The sequence below is a fragment of the Eretmochelys imbricata genome, chromosome 1 (genome assembly GCF_965152235.1).
Source record: "Eretmochelys imbricata isolate rEreImb1 chromosome 1, rEreImb1.hap1, whole genome shotgun sequence".
NCBI lineage: Eukaryota > Metazoa > Chordata > Testudines > Cheloniidae > Eretmochelys > Eretmochelys imbricata.
Genome location: NC_135572.1, coordinates 312,385,290 through 312,409,152, shown reverse-complemented (window position 1 = coordinate 312,409,152; position 23,863 = coordinate 312,385,290). Strand labels below are relative to the sequence as shown.

Below are 23,863 nucleotides of genomic sequence, written 5' to 3'. Positions count from 1 at the left end.
ACTTAAGAGCTATTACAGTCTAATAGGTTCATAAAATGCATTTTTCAAAAGACCCTAAGTATGTATTTGCATAATGGGGGAAGGAGTTATGAGCTTGAGAAAAATAATGCACATTTTAAAAAGTCCCGAGGATATACATTTGGAACATTGCCTATATTCATATTTAGATGGTAGATTCTAATGGCTCCTATTTGGTTATTAATGCAGATTTTTGGAAATTGTCGAATTTCATACATGTCTCTCACAGATTTCTTTCTTTCTTCACTTTTTTTCAAATGAAATAATTTATTAATTAATATTATTTAAAGCTGATTTAAAAAAACAAAAAGGCTGCTTACTGCACAGTGTGAAATTTGTCCCCATTTTGCTTGAACTTTCATCTAATATTGCCCTCCACCAGAGGCCTGGAACAAACAGTGGGTGACCTGATCTCACGCAACATGACTGATACAACACTTAGACCCACCAGAGTGAATTAAAGATGGACTTGAAGCATTAATTCTGAATTTCCTGGGGCAAGTCAGTAGAAGCCATTTAGATAACATTATTTTAAAATCTATGATGCTGATCCTGTGAGTCATACTTACATGCTCCTATGAATTGTCCTCTTCATTTCTGCAGGACTATTCCACATTTATAAGGATTACTATTGTACAACAGGGTTTTGCAGGAATAGGTCCCTATTTTGTATGTGACTGCATATAAAGTGGACTTCAAAAGATTTCCTGCCCCCTAAACATGGAACAATAATATACTTGACTATTAGCAACAAAATTCCTCTAGCAAAGTAGAGTGGACACCGCATATGGAATTAGCTTTGGCTTCATTGCTTTTTTCAAGAGGTTACTTACATATATAGTATAGCTGTTATAGTACAAGTAGGAAACCGAGTAAGGAAAACTGCAGGCTTATATCAATTGTGCTCTATTCTTTTTAACTGGCAGTTGTTCCTATTTTAAGTGTTTGTTTCTACTTTAATGAGGATATCAACTTTCATCCAGTGAGATATGTGGGTCACTTTGTTAGTGCACTTATACACACCAAGGCAATGCACCAGCTGGAAATTTTGACTTTTAACTGAATTATTTCTCCCCAGCAAATGGCTTTCCTTTTGACATATTTTAATGTACTTGCACACTGAGAGGAAGAGTGGGGTGAACAGAAAACAGACTGTTTTATTAACCCAGCAGTCACCTTTGAGGTTCATACATGTCCACTTCTTTCTTGCCTTTGTACATAATCCCAAGAGACTAGTACCTGGCTTCCCTTGGAATAACAAAGTCAGTCACAAACCTCCAAACATGATTGTTAACTGAATGCCAACTGTTTCTTCTCATCTTTTAGTAATACATTGGGGATTGTGTCCTTATGGGTGCACTCTAACCACCATAACATTAATTTGGTTTTCTATTTAAGGAACTGTTCTTTCACTGTAGTAGCCTTACATTGTGATATAAATCAAATTGCTGCTTCTATTTTATTTTTGTGTTTTTCTACAGTGATTCTTTCAGCTCTGTTAATAGTGGAACAGGAGGAACTAAAGCTATGTTGCAGGCACTTACTGGACTACAATTTCAGCTCTGAGGAAAGATACAGGATCACGAGCGGATGGACAAACACTATCCAGAAGAGCCCCAGGCATGTTATTCGTGGTGTTATACGCCAGTTCCACAGTATCCAGGATTCAAAGGATTTTTTCCAGTGGGAACACACATTCCATCAAACAAAACATCTGACTTCTCTGAGGTACCTGTATTACCAACAATCATTGATAAAGCAAAATTCAGTATACTGCGCTATCTGTAGAAAGCTGGGTTTTTAAATAGTCTTATAATATAATTAACTCACTTGGATCCTGAAGGGGAAGGAAAAAAGGCTGCTGGAATTAACACAGCCTAACAGAGGGGCAGGTGGTAAGTAAATCATAGCAAACTGGCTCCTCTTTGGGCCCATCCCTGATCAAAAATATCCTACCTGAGCCAGAACACTTAGGCTCAGCTTTCTATTGACCTGAGCCTGCCCCCTTACAGTGAATCTGTGGGTGATCTTTAAAAGCCAAACCCTTTCCCTATGGATAGTGGAATAGTCCTGGGGTTTACCTGACTCCCCTTACTGTACTCATTATCAGTGGATCATTTTATGGCAGCTTTCCTGGCTTACCTTTCCTCCTCCATTGATGGTGGGAAAAGTCCTGGGCAGCCTTCAAAACTCAACTCCAGTTGATAGCAGTGGAGGAGCAGTCCGGCATGGGATGATTGCCTTTGCCACTGTTCCCACAGCCCCTGGGCTCTTAGAGGCCATAATGCCTAGTCCAGTTCTCCCATCTCAATCAGGATCAGTTTGAGGTTGATATCTAGTGGTCATACTCACCCGTGTTATTTTGGTGGTGGCGGTGCATTACAGAAGTCAACATTTACCAGCAATTTCCAAACAGTGGTATCAGCTCATACAACTGTATTTCCCTCTACTCAGAATAGGAGATTACTGTGGTCTCTCAAATGCCACACGGTGGTAGCAGTTGATAAATGCTGAGAGTAGTTTGCTTATTTTTTAATTTATTAAACCAAGGGACACTAATTTACAATGAACGAAATGGCCAAACACCCATTTCAAATGTGATATTCCAGGACTGAACTGGGAGATAGATCATCATCTGGAATTTTATTGGGTTTCTTTCTTTCTTGAAAATAACTTCATTTAGCAGTGGGGAAAAAAACACAAGCAGAGGTTCAGTTATTATACAAAATCTAAATATTACCCTGAGTGTTCCAGGAGCATGTTTGACTGCTAATCAACTTCCCCACCCCTACTTGCCATTCCCTTCCCTTTGCCCGGCCCTCCAATCACCCACTCCTGCAGTCTACCTCACCATAGCCTGGGGAAAAAGAAGGGACTTTTTTTAAAATAAAGTTTTTATTTATTCCTTACAGCTTTTCTGCCCCTGTGGGCATTTGTCTGCCTGTCTGGCTAATGTGTTGTAATGAATTTGCTGTCTGCCATATATACACCATTCTATCAATCAGTGAGAGGAAATGATGAGTATGGTGAGCGCTAACAAGCACTCTCAGTGGGTCGGTTCACGTCAGTTCAAATGTACTGGCACTTTACTTTTCCCCTGCAGACTGCCTTTAATTGGGAGGAAATAAATGAGGCCTGCATGTGGTTGGTACCATGACTTCCTGCCAATCTCCTGCTTTGGCAAACTGACCAACAGCTTCATCCTGCAGGGCAGCGCTAACTCCCCTTTCAGCTGCTTTGTTGTCTCTATGGTAACCTGAGACAGGGGGCGCTGCAGGAAGATGCACTCAGTATTATGGCTTGCAGGTGATCAATGAGTGCTTAAGAGCCTGCAGAGATATCACTTTCCTTCAGGTAGAAAATCATACAGGAAAATGGAGAGGAAGGGACAAATGGAGAAGGAGGAAAATGAGAGGGTGGAAAAATGGAATATGGTGAGTGAGGGGAAGGAAAGCCGGCTTGGTGAGTGGGAAGGGAAATTATTTGAAGAAGGAAAATGGGGGAGGAAGCAGGCAAGTAGTAGGATGGAAAAGAAAGAGAGGAGGAAATGGGGAAAGGGATGCAGAGTAACAATGGGGAGAAAGAGGTGTACAAATAGTCTAGTAGTGGAACGAAAACAAGCTGGAAACAGAAAAAAATAGCGGAAAAATAAAAATAACCTAAGCTTGCCCCCTTATAGTGGATCTGTGGGTGACATTTAAAAGTCAAGCCCTTTTCCTATGAGTGGTGGAATGGTCCTGGGGTTCACATTACTCACCCTACTAACACTCATTTCCAGCAGATCAGTTTATGGCAGAAGCTTTCCTGGTTTACCTTTTCTCCTCTGTTGATGGTTGGAGAGTCCTGGGCACCCTTCAGAGTTCAACTCCAATCATCAGCAGCAGAAGAGCAATCTCGCATGGGATGATTTCCCCATTCTTTTCTCATAGCCCCAGTTGTCAGTCACAGATAGGAAGTACTATCTCCAAAAAGCAGGAAGTGTCTAAAGGTTCAAGGAAGATCAAGTCACCTGAGTTAGGGTAGACATTTTTTTTAAAGGTTTGAACAAAAAGACAAGTCAGGCCGAACACATTGTCAAAGTGTTGGTGTTTTAAACTACCATCCCAAAGACAGGTTCGTTTATAGACATGATCTCTTGATGTCCAGGCTGGGATGGCTAGGATACCCACGAGGTGGAGTCTATGGAGTGCTTGTCATCACAGTAGCAAGTCATCTGATGGATTAAGATTTGCATTAATTGGTTTAGAGGAAGTCTTAGGTCTCCTCAGCTGACTGTGAGTTCAGAAGGTGAGAAGGAGTTGAGCGGGAAAATTGAAGGGGTTTTGAAGCTCTGAAAGGACGAATAATGACTTGAAATTTTCCACAAAGAATATTTTTCATTTTTTGACCAACTCTAGAAATTACATTCAGCTCACGAAAGTTCTCTTTACAGTTTCAGTTGCATACATCATTTGTCTTCACTTTTCCTGCCCTAAATGTTGGGTAGTGGTATTGTGTGGCTTTGAAAAGTTGCTAGATACACCCCTTGGGTGCCTGCATTTCAATTACTTATTCTTGCATCTATCCGTACAGCCCTCTACATGCCTTCATTCAGGGAAAGTCCACATAAATGTCAGTGATAACTTTGGCCTGAGTAAATTGAGGATTGTGCCTATACTGTGTGAAACACATTAGGATCCCTTAGGCACACAAGGAACTATTTATAATTAAGATATTATATGAATTATCATTATTACTGTGGTAATAACAATAAAATAATAAATGCAAGATATGTTTATTTGTAGGAGAGTAAAAACAATCTTTGAAAAAAGATCACCAGAAAATAAAACCATAAAGCACAGATACAACAAATAATTTTGACTAGTAGCCTCTATTAACCCCCTGGATTGTATCTACGTGTTGTAGGAGAGATCCTGAGTCTCATAATGGCTGCTCTTGGCCACTCTCCCAGCATCTCGCTTCCGCTCATCTCTGTGTGTAAATGAACTCTTTGTAGCCTCAGAGTTTATAGCTCTCCCAGGCGAATCAAACTAGAATGACTACACAGTCCCTGTGCAAGCTCTCCAAAGATTCTTAACTCCCCTCTACAACTGTTACTTCACTGCAGCCCTACATCTGACTTAGATCAGTACAGAGATCTTTATTATATTTATAATTTATATTGCAGAGGTACCAGAATCCCAACCCCATTCAACTAGTTGCTGTATGAACACAGAAAAAGAGATGGTCCCTACCCTGAAGAGTTTATTCATCTATGTATACTTATCTGGCCCTTATCCTCACAATATCTGAGTGTCTCACAATCATTAATGGATTTTTATCCTGTAGGTAGAGAAGTATTATTCTCATTTTACCGCTGAGGTACAGGGTAGATTAAGTGAATATGCCGAGGTCACAAAGGAAGTCCTGCAGTGTACTCAAGCACCCTATCCACTAGGCCATCTTTCCTACATTCTAAGACGAAAGACAGAAGTGGACACAATAAACAGACAAGGGGGCACAAAGTAATAATGAGGTGATATTGATCAGCATGATAAGAATTGGTCTCAGCTTACCAGCTGCCTAACCATTGCCAATTTTTTTGTAGGCATCATGCAAGATAAAGATTTTAAGGGAGGATTTGAAAGAGGGCACTGAGCTTTAGCATAGAAGAAAATTTGCCAGGTGGGAATGGTTCCTCATAAAATCACTCCATGTTGGCACTGTTCATTGGCATATCACGCCACCATACAACAGTGCAGGTCAAGAAAAAGTGAAAACAAATATTATGGGTCAGATTGTCAGGCTGTGTAAATCATCATTACTTCATTGACTCCATTGGAGCTGTTCTGTTTTACACCAGCTGAGGATATGACCCTACATCTTGTGTTCTGCATAGGTGAGTAAGACAATTAGCCCATTAGCCATTTTCAACCACTGGCTGTAATGGGCCTTTCCACACAAATACTGAATGATTTGGCTAATAAGAATAACTTCCATTATAATTGCTTCCTAGAACAATGAAGGAGTGCAAAGGAGTCTTTTTGTAGATGGCCAGCTGGCTGACTTCTGGTTTGAAATGAATATTTGAATGCTGCTGGGATTTTATTGCAATTCTAATTAAGTGTTTGGACACCTAGAGCATTGTATGGGGAACTTGTTTCTCTTTACATCTAAATAATAACCATAGTTCACTGCAGTAAGCAAAGCCTTGCTTTTTATGATCTTCTAGTTCTCACAAAGGTTATTTTCTTCAACCAATCAATCCCTCTACTCCATTTATGCATCCCTCATGGCACCCTTATAGGGAATCTAATCTGCCCTAATATCCCAAGCAAACCTGGACTACTGCAGAAGAACCTCTTTGTCTGCTACATCCTTGATGATAGCTTGGCTTTCTGTCAAGCTTTTCTTTCTTGCATAAAGTTGAGGGTCCTCAGTCGATATCAGTGACTCACCAATTGCTTTCAAGAGTGTGCATCCCAAAACTCTATTTACCCTTGTGTTTTTGTGGGTGAGTAACCTTCTTTTGTCTGAGGTCTGAGCTTGTCTGTTGCTGTCTGAACTGCCATTTGACTGTTCTTCCCAGAATCTATGTGGCTAATATACCATACTAGAAGAGTGGCTGAGAGAGAGAACAGAGTGATAAGAGTCTCTTCCCAGTGGTGGCTCTTGATCTGCATAATGCTGCCTTTCACATCTGTGGCACTCTACAAATAAGAAGTCCAGAACAATACTGTTTCCCAGTGTTAATGAATGACATCCATGGAATCTTTGCTGCCTGTCAGTCTGAGAGACAATTGACAGGCATTCAGAAGCAGATAGAGAAACAAGAGAGGGAGAAAGAAGTCGGGGAGAAGAGGAAAAGGACAGGAAGGCAAAGAATGAGAACAAGGGGAAGAGGAACAGAGGGGAGAGGGAAATAAAACAGAAAACACAAGAAAATCAGAAGTAAAACAAAAGTGTGGGGGAATGGGAAGAGGAGGAGGAAACGGAAGAACAGAATATATGAGGAAATGGAAGGGGAGGGCAGAAGCTGAAGGAGGGAATCCAATGGAAGAAAAGAAAGTGAAAGAAATAAACAGGACAGAAGAAAAGAATTGGGGGAAGTTGTACAGTAAATAATGTGGAAAAAAATTGATTGAAATATTCTAAACCACTGATACTACAAATGTCTGCAAGTTGATTAGAGAGACAAAGTGGGTGAGGTCAAAACTGACCCACTGACATAGTGCTGTCTTTACCAGCGCTTAGGTTGGTATAGCTATGTCGCTTAGGGGAGTGGGCTATTCACACCCCTGAGCCAAGTAGTTAGATCAAAGTAATTCTGTAAATATGCAGAACAGTCAACCTGTGGAACACCTTGCCAGAGGGTGCTGTGAAGGCCAAGACTATAACAGGGTTCAAAAAAGAACCTGATAAGTTCATGGAGGACAGGTCCATCAATTTTATCAGCCAAGATGGGCCGGGATGGCGTCCCTAGCCTCTGTTTGCTAGAAGCTGGGAATGGGCAACAGGGGGTGGATCACTTGATGATTACCTGTTCTGTTCATTCCCTCTGGAGCACCTGGCACTGGCCACTGTCAGAAGATAGGATACTGGGCTAGATGGACCTTTGGTCTAAGCAAGTATGGTGTTTTTGTCTTTTCCTGTGTGAATTCATTCTAGAGCCTAGTGATTGTTTGGTTTCATATAGTTGCATTTACTGCACTGGATGAGGTACACCACATGTGATAGGCATGTGTATGATCCATGGATCTTGAAAGATGTGTTGTTGGCAGGGGGTGTTGATCATTGTAGCAGTGGAGATTGCTGGTTTTGCATCTGTTGTTCTGACAGGGTCTGGTGCCACTTTGAGTTGGTGTGTCCTGGTCCTGGGAGCTTGCTTCTGATGATGAGTTTAGAGAGGTTGCTGTTAGAAGACGAGAAGAGGGGGTTCAGGAAAGATTTCTTTCAGGATGCGCTCCCCATCAAGTATGGGCTGCAGTTGTTTGATGATACCTTGTATGGTTCAGTGTGTGGGGTAATAGGTGAGAACTAGGAGTCAGAGGGGGGTTTATTTCTGTATTGAAGCAGATTCTTTCAGGGTATTTGGGTGGCCTGTTCATAATGCTATCTACCTCTCTGGTGGAGTGTTCTTGTTTGGTGAAGGCAGTTTTGAGTGCGTTTAAGGTATATATCCTGGACTTTCTCCTTGGAGCATATTCTGTGATATCTGCATCCCTGGCTGTAGATAACAGATTTCTCGGTGTGTTTGGGTGGTTACTAGATCTATGTAATTTGACTAGTGAGTCTTCATCATACACAGTATGGAGGTTCCCATAAATATAAACACATTGATATTTATTGACATACAGTAGTTAAAATAAAGTAATCACGATAGATGTAATGATAGTAGGAACTTGGCTAAAGTTACCAATAGTGCTGGATGGAGGAGTCACTGTTTAAGTGAGCCTTGTCATCAGAAGCACATGGCTTAGACTTTGCAGGCATGCCAGCAACACCTATGTACAGTTCTTGGCAAACAACAATTTAAGTAAAGCTTTTACTGTTACTTAAAATGTTTCCAGTATTTTTTTTAATGTCAAAATAGCAAGTTGACAACAGCTATTACATGGTGCCAGAACAAAACAAAAAGTAAGAAGAGTATAACAAACCTGAAAAGAAAAAGGGCAAACTAAAGCCTCTGGAAAAGTTCGTGTTTGAAGGAAATGCAGCAGAAAACTGGAGAAAGTGGAAGTAAAGATTTGAGCAGTACAGAATTGCGAGTGGTACAAACAAAGATGAATGGCTGCAAACAGCATTACTTCTTCATGTGGCAGTTTAAGAAGCAAAAGCATTTAAGAAGCATTCAATTTGATGCAGGAGATAAAGAAAAAAATACAGATCTTAAAGAATAAGTTGGAAGCGTGCTGTGCACTACAGAGAAATCTCCCATATGAGAGGCACCCAGAAGTCAAATAAATGGGGAAAGTATGCACCAATACACGACTGATTTAAAACTGGCTGTACAATGACTTGTGCATTTGGAGAACTGTGTGAATTGCTCATTAAAGACTACATTGTATGTGGTATTGCATCAGACTCAGTGCAAGGAAGGTTGTTGAGGAAACTAATTTAACCCTTACACATGCTGTGGACATATGTTGAAACTAACTAATGAAATGACTGACTAAACTGGAAAAACACATGCATGCACTGCAGTGTAAGTCTACCTTTAGTAAGCCCCCAGACATGCAGTCATGCACTGGAGGGTGTCCTGATGCTAATAAAAGCCCTGATCAAGAGAAGCAGGTTTAAAACAAACAAAAGGAAGTACTTCTTCACAAAATGCACGTCCAACGTGTGGAATGCATTGCCAAAGGATGTTGTGAAGGCCAAAAGTATAACTGGGTTCAAAAAAATTAGATAAATTCATGGAGGATAGGTCAATCAATGGCAATTAGTCAAGGTGGTCAAGGATACAACCCCATGATCTGGGTGTCCCTAAACCTTTGACTGCTAGATACTGAGACTAGATGACAGGGGATTGATCACTTGATGATTTTTCTTCTGTTCTATTCCCTTTGAAGCATCTGGCATTGGCCACTGTCAGACGACGGGCTAGATGGCTAGATGTCAGACAGTGGCTAGATGTCAGACAGTGGCTAGATGGCCCACTGGTCTGATCCAGTATGGCCATTTTTATGTTGTTGTGTAACTCTAAGTGGTCAGTTTGAATACAGGGAAAATTGTATTCCTGAGCTGCAGCTAAAGGCAGAGTGATAAGAACAGAAAAATGATTCAGATTGGAGTTATGGATGTTAAATTAAGTTCATACAGCTAAGTGTAAAAAAATTTATATGATAGTAGGAACTTTGGAGTAGGAAGCAAAGTTACCCAGAATGTTGTATGGGGGGGAATCATTCTGTAGTGAGCTTAGCCAAACTAGTGTAAAATAAGCAACTTTGGGTTTGTTTTTGTGAAGTTGGGTGGGATTTTTCGTACAATCGTGCCTGCATTTCCCCCCTTGCTTGTGAGGCTGCTTTCTTTTTCTTGGACTGTGCTGTACAGGCATTTTTGCCGCAAATCCCTGCCTAGCATCATGGACTTCTGCACTGTTACAATAGACACAAAGTTGGTTTTTTAAAGGTTGTTTTAGAGCTGGTAGAAAAAGGGGGAAATTATGCAAACAATATTGCAGAAACTTTTCCCATTTAGAAACTGAAATTTTCTGACCAGCTCTAGTGCTTGGTCTTGTATGTATTTGGAGTAGCTTTTTAGTATCGACTGCTTTTCTTTTGAGACGAGGGCACAAAAACATTGGGTCCACAAGTGGCATCTTATTTTTTAACCCATTCATCGTCAACAGTTCTTGGAAAAGCTGGTCTTCAAGATGAAATATCCCTTTTCTAAGACAATAAGCAATTATGTAAAAGTGATTCCAGTTTACCTCATACAGAGAATGGTAAGGATGGGACTGAATGGAGCCTGTTCTTTTAAATGAAAGCTTGACATGATTTGAGGTAGTTCAAAATGCTAACTGAAGGCCTTCAGAGAAGTGCCAAGGCAGCCCTTATTTGAGTGCCTTTCACCTCAGATTTCTCGATTGCAGCTTCTCTTGCTGAAAAGGTACTCGTTGTTTTTAGGGTTTTTATGCCCTGAAATGGGCTTAAATACATAAATATATATTTGCAAAGACACACACTTGCAGAGTAAAGAATGTTTTTCTATTATATATTAAAAAAAAATCATGACACCATGTAGCAAATCCTTCTCAGAGTTTGCTTGGGTTTTTTTGACCAGTCAGTAATGTTTTGGGTTTTCCTGTTAATAATACACAAGTTAAGTATTTACTATTACTTAAGAGGTCTCCAGTATCTTTTCTTTTGTTAAGATAGCATCTGACAACAGCAAATGGATAGAGCCATGCTCTCCCCTCCCTTACTTCCTGTTTTAGTCAGTGGGATCCCCTTCTGTTCCAACCCCAGTCTTTTGTGATGCAATCAAATCAGCAAGTTCCTTTTACAAAAGTAGTCATGTTCATAAATAGATCGGTGCATATAATAATCAGGCGTAGCGTGACCTGTAGCCTTTTAAACATATTTTATCTTAGTAACAATGGTGACGCCTTTTGTGTCAAAGTGTTTGTAACCTATTTCGCTAGGGAACAGGGGGGAGCAAACGGGAGTCTGAGAGGGAGATCCCCTCATGAAGAAGGAGCAAGCACTAAATCTTGGGGTGAGTGAGCTTGTTTGTCTGTTTGGTTTCTCTTTTGGGTTGCTTAAAGTTTACAGTGTGGTCTGTGGGGATCGTGTTTTTGAGGATGCGGGGGGCAGAGGCTGAGTGTGCACTAGCTGAGTGTGCACTAGCTGAGTGTGCATTAGCAAGGCTCTAGCCTTCTATACTTTGACCCTTGATCATCCTTGTGACTTCCCTTCTGCTGGTGTGTTGATCAGGGGGCACCGTTGACCTAGGAGAGAAGGGGTAAAAGTCAGATGCTAAGCGACCAAGGGGAGCTAGTAAACAGGAGTTTGAGAGGAAGTTTGTAGGAAGGAGAGAGAATAAAATCATCCTGCTTTGGAAAGGTGGCATTATCAATGCCAACACTGCTCTTGGCTCCTGCACCTGTGTCCTAACAGAGAATCTGACTATGGATACCTCTACCCAGGTCCTGGTGTGGATTTGCAGAGACTGTGGCCTGCATTTCCCACTCACAGAAAGCCAGGCTGCAGACACCTGCAGACACATCTAGTGTGAGAGGTTCCTACTGGTAAAATTTCTCAGGAAGCAGGTGGGAGAGCTACAGGAGGAGGTGGCGAGGCTGTGAGCTCTGTGCACATGAGGAATTCATTCATGATATGCATATGGAGACCCGCATGATTGAGGAAGCAATCTAACTGGAGAGGAATGCAGTTGCACCACTAGGGATGGAGGGGGTGGGGGAAGAAACTGCTGCTTCACAGGGAGGAAGCTGGCTGCTGATTACTTTTGGCAATAAGTAGTACTCCACTCCTGCTCCCAGTCTACCCTCCAAAGAGATAAGTAGTCTGTATGCTGCCTTAGTAATAAGGGTCATGAGGAGTCTCCCCCAAAGATGGAGAAGGAGGAGAAGCCATGTACCCCCAAGAGGGAAGAATCACGACCACCACTCCCCAAAGGAAACAAAGGGCTCTGGTGGTCTGTGACTCCCTTCTAAGGCAGATGGATGCAGCCGTCTGCTGGCCTGACCTGGCATCCTGGGGTATGCTGCCTGCCAGGAACCTGTATCTGAATCATTACGGAAGGTTTGCCAAGGATCATCCAGCCTACTGACTACTACCCCATGCTGCTCATCCATGTGTGCTCTAATGATACTGCAAGGTATGACCCTGAGTGAGGGTGAAGGAGGTGAGGGCACAGGTGGTGTTCTCATTGATCCATTCAGCCAAGGGTAGGGACTCAGGCACAGCCAGACACATCCTTGCAGGTGAATGCTTGGCTGTGCAGAAGATATCACTAGAAGGGCTTCAGTTTCCTTGATCATGCGGTGCTGTTCCAAAAAGAATGACTGCTGAGCAGAGGTGGGGTCTACCTATCAAGAAAGGGAAGAGTATCTTTAGATACAAATTAGCTAACCTAGGGAGGCAGGCTGTAAGGTTGGTTTGATGGGGGCAGAAGACAAAAGCCCATAGGTGAGTTAAAAACAGGGAGGCTGGGTGAAGGATCAGAACATTGGCAATCATAGCAGGGACAAAGGAGAGACAAGAGGGAATGCAGAGGGGAAATCAAACGAACACCTTAAATGTTTGTATATTAATGCAAGAAGTGTGGAGAATAAACAGGAAGAACTAGAAATATTAGTGAAGACAACTATGGCATAGTTGGCATCACAGGACTTGGTGGGATAATTCACATGACTGGAATATTGGTATAGAAGGGTACAGCTTGTTCAGGAAGAGCAGGCAGGGAAAAAAGGGAAGAGGTGTTGCCTTCTATATCAAAGATGTAAACACTTGCACTGAGGTTGAGATAGAAAAGGGAGGCAGACCTGTTGAAAGTCTTTGGCTAAAGATTAAAAAAATTAAAAACAAGGGTGATGTCATGGTAGGGGTCTACTATAGACTGCCTAACCAGGAAGAAGAGGTGGATGTGGCTTTTTTTAAACAACTAGAAAAATGATCCAAAACACAGGACTTGGCTGTGATGAGGGAGTTCAGCTACCCAGACATTTGTTGGAAAAATAATACAACAGGGCACAGATTATCCAATAAATTCTTGGAATGCATTGGAGACAACTATTTATTGCAGCAAGTGGAGAAAGTGACTAGGGGAAAGACTATTCTAGATTTGATTTTGACAAATGGGGAGGAACTGATTGGGAATTTGAAGGTGGAAGACAGCTTGTGTGGAAATAAGAGTTCACATGATTCTAAGGACTGATAGGAGAGAAAACAGCAGAATAAAGACAATGAGCTTTTAGAAGGCAGACTTTAGCAACCTCAGAGAATTGGTAGGTAGGATCCTTTGGGAAGCAAGTCTAAGGGGAAAAAAGAGTTCAGGAGGGTTGGAAATTTTTTAAAGAGACATTAAGGGCACAAGAGCAAACTGTCCCAGTGTGTAGGAAAGATAGGAAGTATTGTAAGAGACCACGCTGACTAAACCAGAAGATCTTCAGTGACCTACAAGTCAAAAAAGAGTCATACAAAAATTGGAAACTAGGTCAAATTACAAAGGATGAATGTAAAAAGAACCAACATAAGCATGTAAGGACAAAATTAGAAAGGCCAAGGCACAAAACGAGATCAAACTAGCTAGAGACATAAAGGGTAACAAGAAAACATTCTACAAATACATTAGAGGCAAGTGGAAGACCAAGAACAGGGTAGGCCCATTACTGAATAAAGAGGGAAAGATAATAACAGAAAACAGAGCAATGTCTGAAGTGTTAAATGCCTTTGTTTCAGTTTTCACAAAAAGGTTAACAGTGATCAGACAACTAACATGGTGAACATCAGTGTAAATGGGGTAGGATCTGATGCTAAAATAGGGAAGATCAAGTTATGAATTACTTAGACAAGTTTGATGTCTTCAAGTTGGCAGGGCCTGACTAAATAGAACCTAGAATACTTAAGTAATTGGCTGAAGACCTCTGAGTCATTAGCGATTATCTTTGAGGACTCATGGAGGACAGGAAAGATCATGGAAGATTGTAAAAGGGAAAATATAGCACCTATCTATAAAAAGGACAATGAGGACAACCTCGCTTAACTTTGGTACCCAGTAAGATAATGGAGCAAATAATCAAAAAAATTAATTTATAAGCACCTAGATGATAACCAGTAACAGTCAACATGGATTTGTCAAGAACAAATCATGTCAAACCAACCTAATAGCTTTCTTTGACAGGGTAACAAGCCTTGTGGATAGGGAGGGAAACAGTAGGTGTGATGTATGTTGACAGTAGAAAGATTTTTGATATTGTCTCACATGAGCTTCTCATAAACAAACTAGGGAAACATAGCCTGGATGAACCTGCTATATGGTGGGTGCACAGCTGGTTGGACAACTGTACACAGAGAATAATTACGATTTGTAAGGATCCATGGATTAGAACTTGGGATGGCTGATGTTCCCACAGTGCCACCAGGAGGCCATGCAGAGTCACAGCCAGGGAGCACTCTGGAGAGTAGGCGCCTCAGGAAGTACAGCCCAAAGGACCCAGAGTGATGGTACTCTGCAGCCCTCTGATTGGCCAAATGTCCTATTTAACCCTGGAGGGTGCCCCACTAAGTTGTCATTCAGGCCTGCTAGACTCCAGACTACATCGCGTCTCCCGATCTCCAGTATCTGACCCCAGGCTGACTTTGACCCCAACTCTTACTTATTGAACTTGGCTCTAGCAATTTCTCCAACCCCTGCTAACTGACTACTGTCCCTGATGTGTGGACCTCAGATCAGTTGTGAATGCTAGGCCAGACCGCCTATACCCTGTCCCTTACATCAATGGCTCACAGTGAAGCTGAAAGGGCATATCCAGTGGGGTCCTGCAGGGATTTGTCCTGGGTCCAGTTCTATGCAATGTCTTCATAAGTGATTTGGACAGTAGCATAGAGAGCACACTTATAAAGTTTATGAATGATATGAAGCTGTGAGGAGTTGTAAGTACTTTGGAGGACAGCATTAGAATTCAAAATGATCTTGACAAACTGGAGAAATGGTCTGAAATAAATAGGATGAAATTCAATAAGGACAAATGCAAATTACTCCACTTAAAAAGGAATAATCAATTGCACAGATACAAAATGGGAAATGACTGCCTAGGAAGGAGTATTGCAGAGAAGGATGTGGGGGTTATAGTGGATCACAATTTAAATATGAATCAACAGTGTAAAACTGTTGCAAAAAAAGCCAACATCATTCTGGGATGTATTAGCAGGAGTGTTGTAAGCAGGACACAAGAAGTAATTCTTCCATTCTATTGATAAGGCCTCAACTGGAGTACTGTGTCCAATTCTGGACTCCACACTTTGGGAAAGATGTGGAAAAATTGGAGAAAGTCCAGAGGAGAGAAACAGAAATGATTAAAGGTGTAGAAAACATGACCTATGAGTAAGGCTTTGATTTAGTCATGGGTATTTTTAGTAAAAGTCATAGACGGGTCACAGGCAATAAACAAAAATTCACGGCCTGTGATCTGTCCATGACTTGTACTATATACCTCTGACTAAATCTTAGCTTGGGGATGAGGGGCGCTGCTTGGGGGGGCGGGGGGGGGCAAAGGGCCAGTAGCTGACAGGGGCCGCCTACCTGCCACTGCTGCTGACACCTCTGGGACTGCTGCTCAGGGCTGCTTGAGCAGTGGCTGGTGCAGCTGGCTCCAGGGCCGCTCCAGCATCGCCAGTGTGGCTGGCCCCAGGGGCCGCCCAAGTAGCTAGCCCCGGGGCCGTTCCAGCAGCAGTCGGTGTGGCTGGCCCCCGTGCCAGCTGCTTAGGTGGCCTTGGGGTCAGCCACACCGGCTGCTGCAGAAGTCATGGAGGTCATGGAAAGTCACAGAATCTATGATTTCTGTGACCTCTGTGACAGACCCGGAGTCTTACCTATGAGGTTACATTGAAAAAACTTGGTTTGTTTAGTCTGGAGAAGAGAAGACTGTGGGGAGACATACGTCTTCAAGTATGTAAAAAGTTGCACTTATAAAGAGAAGGGTGATAAACTGTTCTCCTTAACTACTGAGGACAGGATAAGAAGCAGTGGGCTTAAATTACATTAAGGGAAATTCAGATAAGACGTTAGTAAAAACTTCCTAACTGTAAGGGTAATTAAACACTGGAACTTAGTCCTGCCTCAGTTCAGAGCACTGGACTAGATGGTCTATTGAGATCCCTTCCAATCCTACATTTCTATGATTTCTGTGTGTAATCTAGTACTGCCTAGAGGTCCTAAGTAAGATTGGGCCCCATGTTTGCTAAACACTATAGCATCGTTATAAGAGACTACCTGCCCCAAAGAAACTATAATCTAAATAGATGAAATGCACCAGCTGAGGGTTTTCCAGGGTTCTTGAAGGTATGCATGAAAAAAGTGAAATCAAAACTTCAGATACTCAAGAATTGTAGTCAATTGTAGTCAGCCAGCTCTCAGCTCTGCCGTCATCTCTTTATGTCCTTTGTCCCTGGTTACCCTCTGGAACCCCAATCCTGGGCAAGCTCACTGTTCCCCACTGGAGTTGTGCTCACTACCACTGTCTTCTCTGAGTCTAATTACCTCCAGTCTGTGACACTGGTCCTCAGGTCCAGCTACAGGGCACTGAGGGAAAGAAGATGTCCAGAGCAGCCCCAATCAGGGCTGCAGTGTTTCTCTGCCCTAAATAAGGGGGAGGGGCAAAGGGGAGGCTGGGCTGCCCTGATTAGTGGGCTCCCTAGCAGCCTCTCCTCTTGAGCAGATTTCTCCCTGCTTTTTGGCCAGCTTCACCTTTAGAAGCTCCCCTTCTTCAGGTAGAACATGCTCTGCATGTGCACCTAATTGGTGATGCATGAATGCAGGGGCACTTAGGCTTGCTGGCAGTGGGATGAATGCATGTCCCATCAAACCAATTCCCCAGGCATGTTTTTCTTCATTTTGGATGATGTACTTCACACAAAATCCCACTCTTGCTATACTGGGCCAAACACTCGAGAATCTGCACTATATGAGAATTTATCTTTTATAATTAACCATAGCCACCTTATTGTTGACACCTCTCCATACCTTACTATAGACACAGAAGCTAATAGAACAGCTGCTTTGATTCCCCCACATAGATAGACAGATATAGCCTAAATCCATTGCTGTGTGGATGATGCATCCTACTCAAAAGTTTGTCAGATCCAAGTACAAGACAGTTATAGATGAGTCTGCATAATATGTTATAGCTGTGCTGAAGGCAATTCCTCCTTTGTGACAGCATAGCTACAGTAACAGCACACAGGAGCAAAGGGTTATTTATAATGGAACAGACGAATGATCCACCTAGTCCAATATTCTGTTTTTGACAGGTGCCCAGTGTCAGTTGCTTTGAGGGAGGACAGAAGCCCCAATTCTTCTTGATTCCAGTTGATGATCTGTTTAATAACCCATATGATATGAAGTTATTCAGGCTAATGTAACTGGGGTTACATTCTTTTTAAAATCTTGCCAGGCTATTTGCTGAAATAATGTCCGTTGGCCATGATTCCCACAAGTTAATGATATATTGTGTTCACATCTATTTTCGTACGATATTCATTTTAAAATAGTTACCTTTCACCTTCAAGGAGGGCCCTTATTCTTACATTATGGGAGAGGACAAATAATAGTTCCTGCCTCATGTGCTCTATCTCATTCATTAATTTGAATACCTTTGTTATGTCTCTTCTTACTCCAAACTACATAGGCCTAGTCTTTTTAACTCCTCCTCATGTGAAGTTCTCTGGTCCCACCATATGCCTCATCATTTTTTTTGCCTTTCTTTGGACCTTTTTATTTTTGTGATGTCTATTTCTGCTCATGGCTCCTGACACCTGAGCTGCTGTTGACCCACTTCTGGGCAATAATTCCCATAACATGGAGATCACCAAATCTAGCTCTTTTCTGTCCTCTGATATTTCTGCTACTGAAAAGGAGAGTTCATCATGATCTTCACCTTCATCAGATGAAGAAGGCATTAATGCTGGATCATGTCTGTTCAAAATTTACAGTCATTTCTCTCATGAAATAATTCTCTAAGGATATAAAACTGGCACCTGTTAGGATGACTCATTGTGAAGCACTTTGTGATTCTTTGTATAAGAGCTGATGTACAGTGTAGAAGAAAGAGCTGAGCAGAAGAGGAAAAGATTTGATCAACCACAGGATATGCTGCCTTCCACCAGCCTATCCCCTGTTCAGAGTCTCCAGTAGCAGGTGGGAAGTCCATCAAGAGTGCACCACAAACCTTCTCTGCTGAGAGTCCTGGAGCTGACTGGTATACACCACAAATGGGTGGTGCTAGCCCAGAAGGAGCCTGGCCAAGGGTCCAACAGATGGAATCATCCAGGACAGCCGTTCTTTAAAGCTAGACAAGCTGGGTGAGGTAATAGATCTGAAGAAGAGCTCTATGTAACTTGAAAACTTGTCTCTCTCACCAACAGAAGTTGGTCCAATAAATGATATTACCTCACCCACCTCTCACTAATATCCTGGGACCAACATGACTACAACAACACTCCAAACATAGTTTAAAGCTGTCCTCCCACAGTGGAAGTAGAGAGTGATGGTGAAAACACCATCTGCCCTTCCTGGTCATGAATCCGTCTCCTGAGTTACAGCAGTTTCACTGGTGCAGGGAGGTGCAATTTCCACCTGTCCATGACAATGAGGGTAAATCAGGCCTGTGAACTTGCAGATCAGAAGTGTACCAACAATAGGCACTTGGTGTGATGGATTAGGGCACCAACCAAACTGCACTAGTGATATATCTGAAAAACACCAGCTCAAGTTTTGGACTTGTACAGAGAAAGTCAAGTTGAAGGAGCATAGTGAAAAAGAGCTTTGCAATTACAGTACTGCTGCTCTGTGGCAAAAGCTATGGTAACTGAATTTTTGAAGAGACCTGACTTCCAAGCTATTAAGTAGCATTAATTGAATTAGTAATTATATCAAATTTTGAAGGATAATATTAATGAGTCTTATGCAAGTGTTTGTTAAACCTGCAATTCAGATTTAATGGATAACCAAAGGCCTTTATTATAACGGAAAGAAAGTTACACTTCACTTGCGAGATTAATCTTATTTAAAACCAAAATCTCTCTCTCTAGAAAGCTGGTGGTATTCAGCCTAAATTAGCAACTAGTGAAGTGAGTGGTTGAGCTTCAACTGACATTTATTAGGAAAAATGCATAAAGGCTGTGCTGTGGTGATCCCATTTCACTGTCAGTGCAATTAGTTGCCACTTTGGATGCCAGAACTATCGCTGAATAAAAAAATCAAATGTAGGGAAATAAACTATTGGTTACTAAGATCCAATGAATAATTGATTTTTTTTTTATTTAAATTTTGTGGCAGAATTTTATACTGTTCATGAAAGTGAGAGACTGAGCTCTCAGGCTAGATCTAGGCATAATGCGGGGGGAGGTGAGAGTAGTCATATTAACAGTGGTTGGTCTTCCTCATATGACTGCAAACCAGCTCTGACTTTTCCAGAAAACACTGAAATTACTGGATGTGTTTATAGTTGCCCACCTCCTTAGAAGAATCAGGATTATTTATTTTCTCCTGCTTGAATATATTAAAATGAAAAAATCCATTTTGTCCTCGTACGTTATTCTGAGCTTCACCTTGTTAGCTCAGCAGTTTACCTAGGGCTCCTTTAACAAATCAGACATGAAGTTCATCTAATACTTTGACTGACTCCTCTTCTTATAAGAGCTTTCTTGTTTTCTAACATATCCATAAACCTGAAACCATAATTAAGCCCTATCCCAAAATGCAGAGATTACAACTACCCACTCCAACTGGTGCAAACATGAATGTAAGAACGCATCATTTCTTGTTATGCTCTTTTCAGTCTGCAAATCATGTGTAAACATTATTCCTTTCAAATTAAATTTTGTATATTTGCCATAAAATGGAGCATTATTAGGGGCCCAAGAATGGTCCAATATGAAGAATTAACTCTCTCCCATTGAGAAGGTGGTCCCTTCATGTCAGGTCTCAGATCACAAGCAAAGCAGTGTCTGGCAGCATGCACTGTGGCTGCTTGTACAATGGCTGGCCTTTGGATTAATACAGGAATGCAGTTTTTAAGAGCTGCAAGTTCCTTAATCTTTATAAAGAATGACAATCATCTCTAAATTTCTGATCTTTTTCTTTTGTTTTTTGCTTTTTCCTGTTGGGATCTGTCAGCTAGAAAGTTATTCAGATAAACTTCTGTATCTTGAAGTTTTCATGCACTGGTCAGTGGTCTGAGACTATAATTTTGGTGGGTGGTTGAATCTCTGTCCCTTGAAAGGTAGAAATTTGAAATGAAGTTCTTCTAATTAAGTCACTAGAGTAGAACTTGGGAATTTGGGCTTCTGTTCTTTGGCCACACAATGAAGAAATTACTTAGACGTTGTCTACATGAGAAATCTGATATATTAACCACCATTTGCTCTCCCTACCATGCCAATAACAAATCTCATACCCGCACATACAGCTATTTCTAGTGATGAACAGGTATTCACACCACTGTTTAGATTAGGCTTGCTTTGAGCAATACTAACAATCATGTCTTCCTCTGACCTGGTGATCTCTGCCAGTCCGGTGCCAGGCTGAGCATAGTGTAATAGCCTGAGAGTTGTAAACATTCTTCCTCTTCAATGCATCCAGTCACATAAGTTGCCTGTCTAGTTTACTTTCTGATCTTCACGGCCCAGAGTCACGTTACTGTACAAATAGTGCTGCATAACTCCTATCTTCTGGCAGAGATCAAAGGACTTTAGGGTCAACAATAACAAAGCCTTGGACAGTAGTAATAAGTCAGGCCAGAAAAAAGGTCTTTCTTACCCCCGCCCCCTCCCCCCCAAAAAAGACCAAATCTTTGCAATTCTGCCTTCCACTCAGCTTGAGGTGCCTTGCAATGCAGTCGTGAGGGGCAAGAAGGATGAGGAGAAGAATATAAATGCCAGGTACTCTCCAGGAGTACTTGAAGTCACATTGGAATACACCTGAAATGTTGCCATGATCTCATGATTTATCTGTGGGACTGAAGAGCCAGACAGAACAGTGTAGGCTGTAGTCAAGCTGGTTCAGGGGGACAAGAAATTGGTGGACAAAGAGATTTTCTGCAACAGATATGCAGCCTTTTATTGGGGCTGGAGAGGGAATTTTCCTGGTCCTCATGAACGCTGCCATTAGTATTTGTAAAAGGGTAGATGTATCCTTGAGTATCTCTTTGCCTCTGCCCCATGAAGTTCTCCTTCTTTAGTCTCCACTTGCTTCCAATATTCATCCCTCCTATTGTCTCTACTGCCCAAGCAGAAGCTATTATGCATGTTCAAAAGCCTCATTCATCTCTGGCACATTGGCCATGCTATGTATTGATTTGTCCACTTTCCTGAAAACATCACCCACTATGAACTTCCTAACCCCAAACCCCGATTGGCCAGTAACCAGCCAGGATAATCAGCTTTCCTCAGGAAATTGCCACTTACTTTTCTATAGCGAGTAGAACTCTCATCCTGGTTGGTCTGACACGACTAGGTTGGGGCCAATGAAAAAAATCTTCCCAGATTCTGGAGTTATAGAGCCATTGCTACTCATTCCAGATGTCTAGAGCAACTTGCTTCATCTGTCACTGTGGTTCTCTCTCCATTTGTACCATACTGCATGGAGTCAGCTATTCCAGGCCTGGGGGAACATGGCCATTACAACCAGAACTCCATTAGCTGCTGGTCTCTGTTCCTTATCTCTACACGTATTGCTTGTACTTCCTTGCTGCAGATGACTTGCCTCCTTATGACTGCTTTACTGAAGTTCCATGCAAAATCTTTCTTGCTGAGCAAGGAATGAATACAGACTATGTATCTTGGCCTCTGTTTTGAGACAAGGACAAGAAATGGCACTGGTACTTAGGGGCAGACATTATGGGAGCTTCCCAGTGAGTTATGGAAAACTGATATCTTCTGCCACAATTCCTCAACGCACTGATCCAGGGAACTGTGCAGTAGGTACACAGAGGACATTGAAACTGCAGTTGTGTAGCACACAGCAAGTGTGGATGCAGAGTAAACATGCAGCCAAAACTGCATGGGTAATATGAACACATGCAGCACTAATGGTACTCACATCAGTGCTGTCCACTGGCTCGAATACCAGTGTTTCAGTTCTCTAGTGCAGCTAGATACACAGCTTTAATTTCTGCACCTCACTTGTAAAATGGGTATACAAATAAAATTCATTTATGTCTGTGTGATGCTCCGATATTACAAAGACAAGCACCATAGAAAATCCTTTTAATAAATAAAAATGTGATGAGCAAAACTGGACACTATTTCAGCATAACAAGTTGCATCATAGTTGCATGTGAGGAAACCTTCTTTGACTGGCAATATCTATTTCAAGAGTGCTTAGGCCAAATGGAGAAAAATACTATTCTAAATTAATCATAATCCACAAGTTGTAAATTGCAGCAGTTGTCAAAAAGAAAGCTTCTCCCCTCCCCACTCCCGCATTCTACATTCCACTTATTTTACCCAAGACTGCATATTTATTTTGAGATTAATTTGGTACTGCAGTGAGTATTTGCCAAGGTTTTCTTTTTTCTATTTAAATCTTCAGTTCCAAAGCTATGTTTTAATCCTATTACTGCTAATTGAGTGAAGTCTGCAGTCTTTTTCAGTTAGGTGAAGTTCAAGTTGTAATTGGTATCAAAGAAAGGCACAATGCAAGAACTAAATATTAATATTTAACTCTTGCCATTTTATATTTCCACTTGAAAATCACAGCAGTGGTTAAAAGACCATTTATGAGTTCATGAGGGCAGTGAATTGGGATGAGATTTTCACTTAGGCAGTGAGATTAACAAAAAGATTGCTAGCTTTGTAAGAAGTGTAAATTAAATATTATACTGGTGCCCAGTAGTATTGGTTATAGTCAAGGGTCTGGCAGTATTCCCATTATGAAGCTCTACCTCAAGTTGAGTATCTCCGCTGTAAAAATTTGCTCGAGGCTAATACTTGGCATACAGAATTCCAGCCCAGGAGCTATTTTGTTTCAGATATTCAGTTTGGCCTTTCTGAGATAACAGGAAAAATGTGACCATGTGGGATGCTGTTTTGGACCTTAGTAGTTTTTAAATGGCTGTGATTTTTAAAGCAGAATATATTCGGTTATGAGTGTGTAATGTAGACTACTTGATTGTGATACTGAAAACAAAAATAAGGAACTGTATTCTGATCTCCAATGCTTACACTTGAGCAAATTCATGTTGCTGAAACCCAAGGATGGTTAATTTGCTCAGTATTTGCATAGGACCTAATCCAAAGACCACTGAAGGCAAGAAAGACTTAGTGGCTTTGGAAGTAAATATCACCTTCAATTAAAGAACATTTGCGAAACTTGTCAATTAAGGGAGGTTTCTGCCTATATGTATGTCCCCTCGTCCCTTATCCTAATTTTTCATAGTTAGGGACATTTATGTGGTTACAAGACCTTAGATCCATAAGCCAGAATCCTACCTACAGTGTAACATCCCCCAGTTCCTACAGTTGATCATTTGAAATCAGACTAGATGTGTTCCACCAGAGAAGAATCATTCCTGTATCATTTAATTTTTTTAAAATAATCTTCTGAACGAGATGTTCCCATAATATTATGAGTACCAGCAAAACCACTGGCTGATAGGGAGAAAATTGATAGGGAGTAGGGC

General features: G+C 41.5%; 1 protein-coding gene across 1 annotated transcript in view; it reads left to right on the top strand.

Moving 5' to 3' along the window:
- Window positions 1-1,608: 1,608 nt before the first annotated feature.
- Window positions 1,609-23,863, top strand: part of TFEC (transcription factor EC) — a 139,358-nt gene continuing 117,103 nt past the window's right edge. The window contains exon 1 of the mRNA XM_077807823.1: window positions 1,609-1,746. Coding sequence (XP_077663949.1) covers window positions 1,609-1,746 — 138 coding nt within the window. The remainder of the gene's footprint in view (window positions 1,747-23,863) is intronic.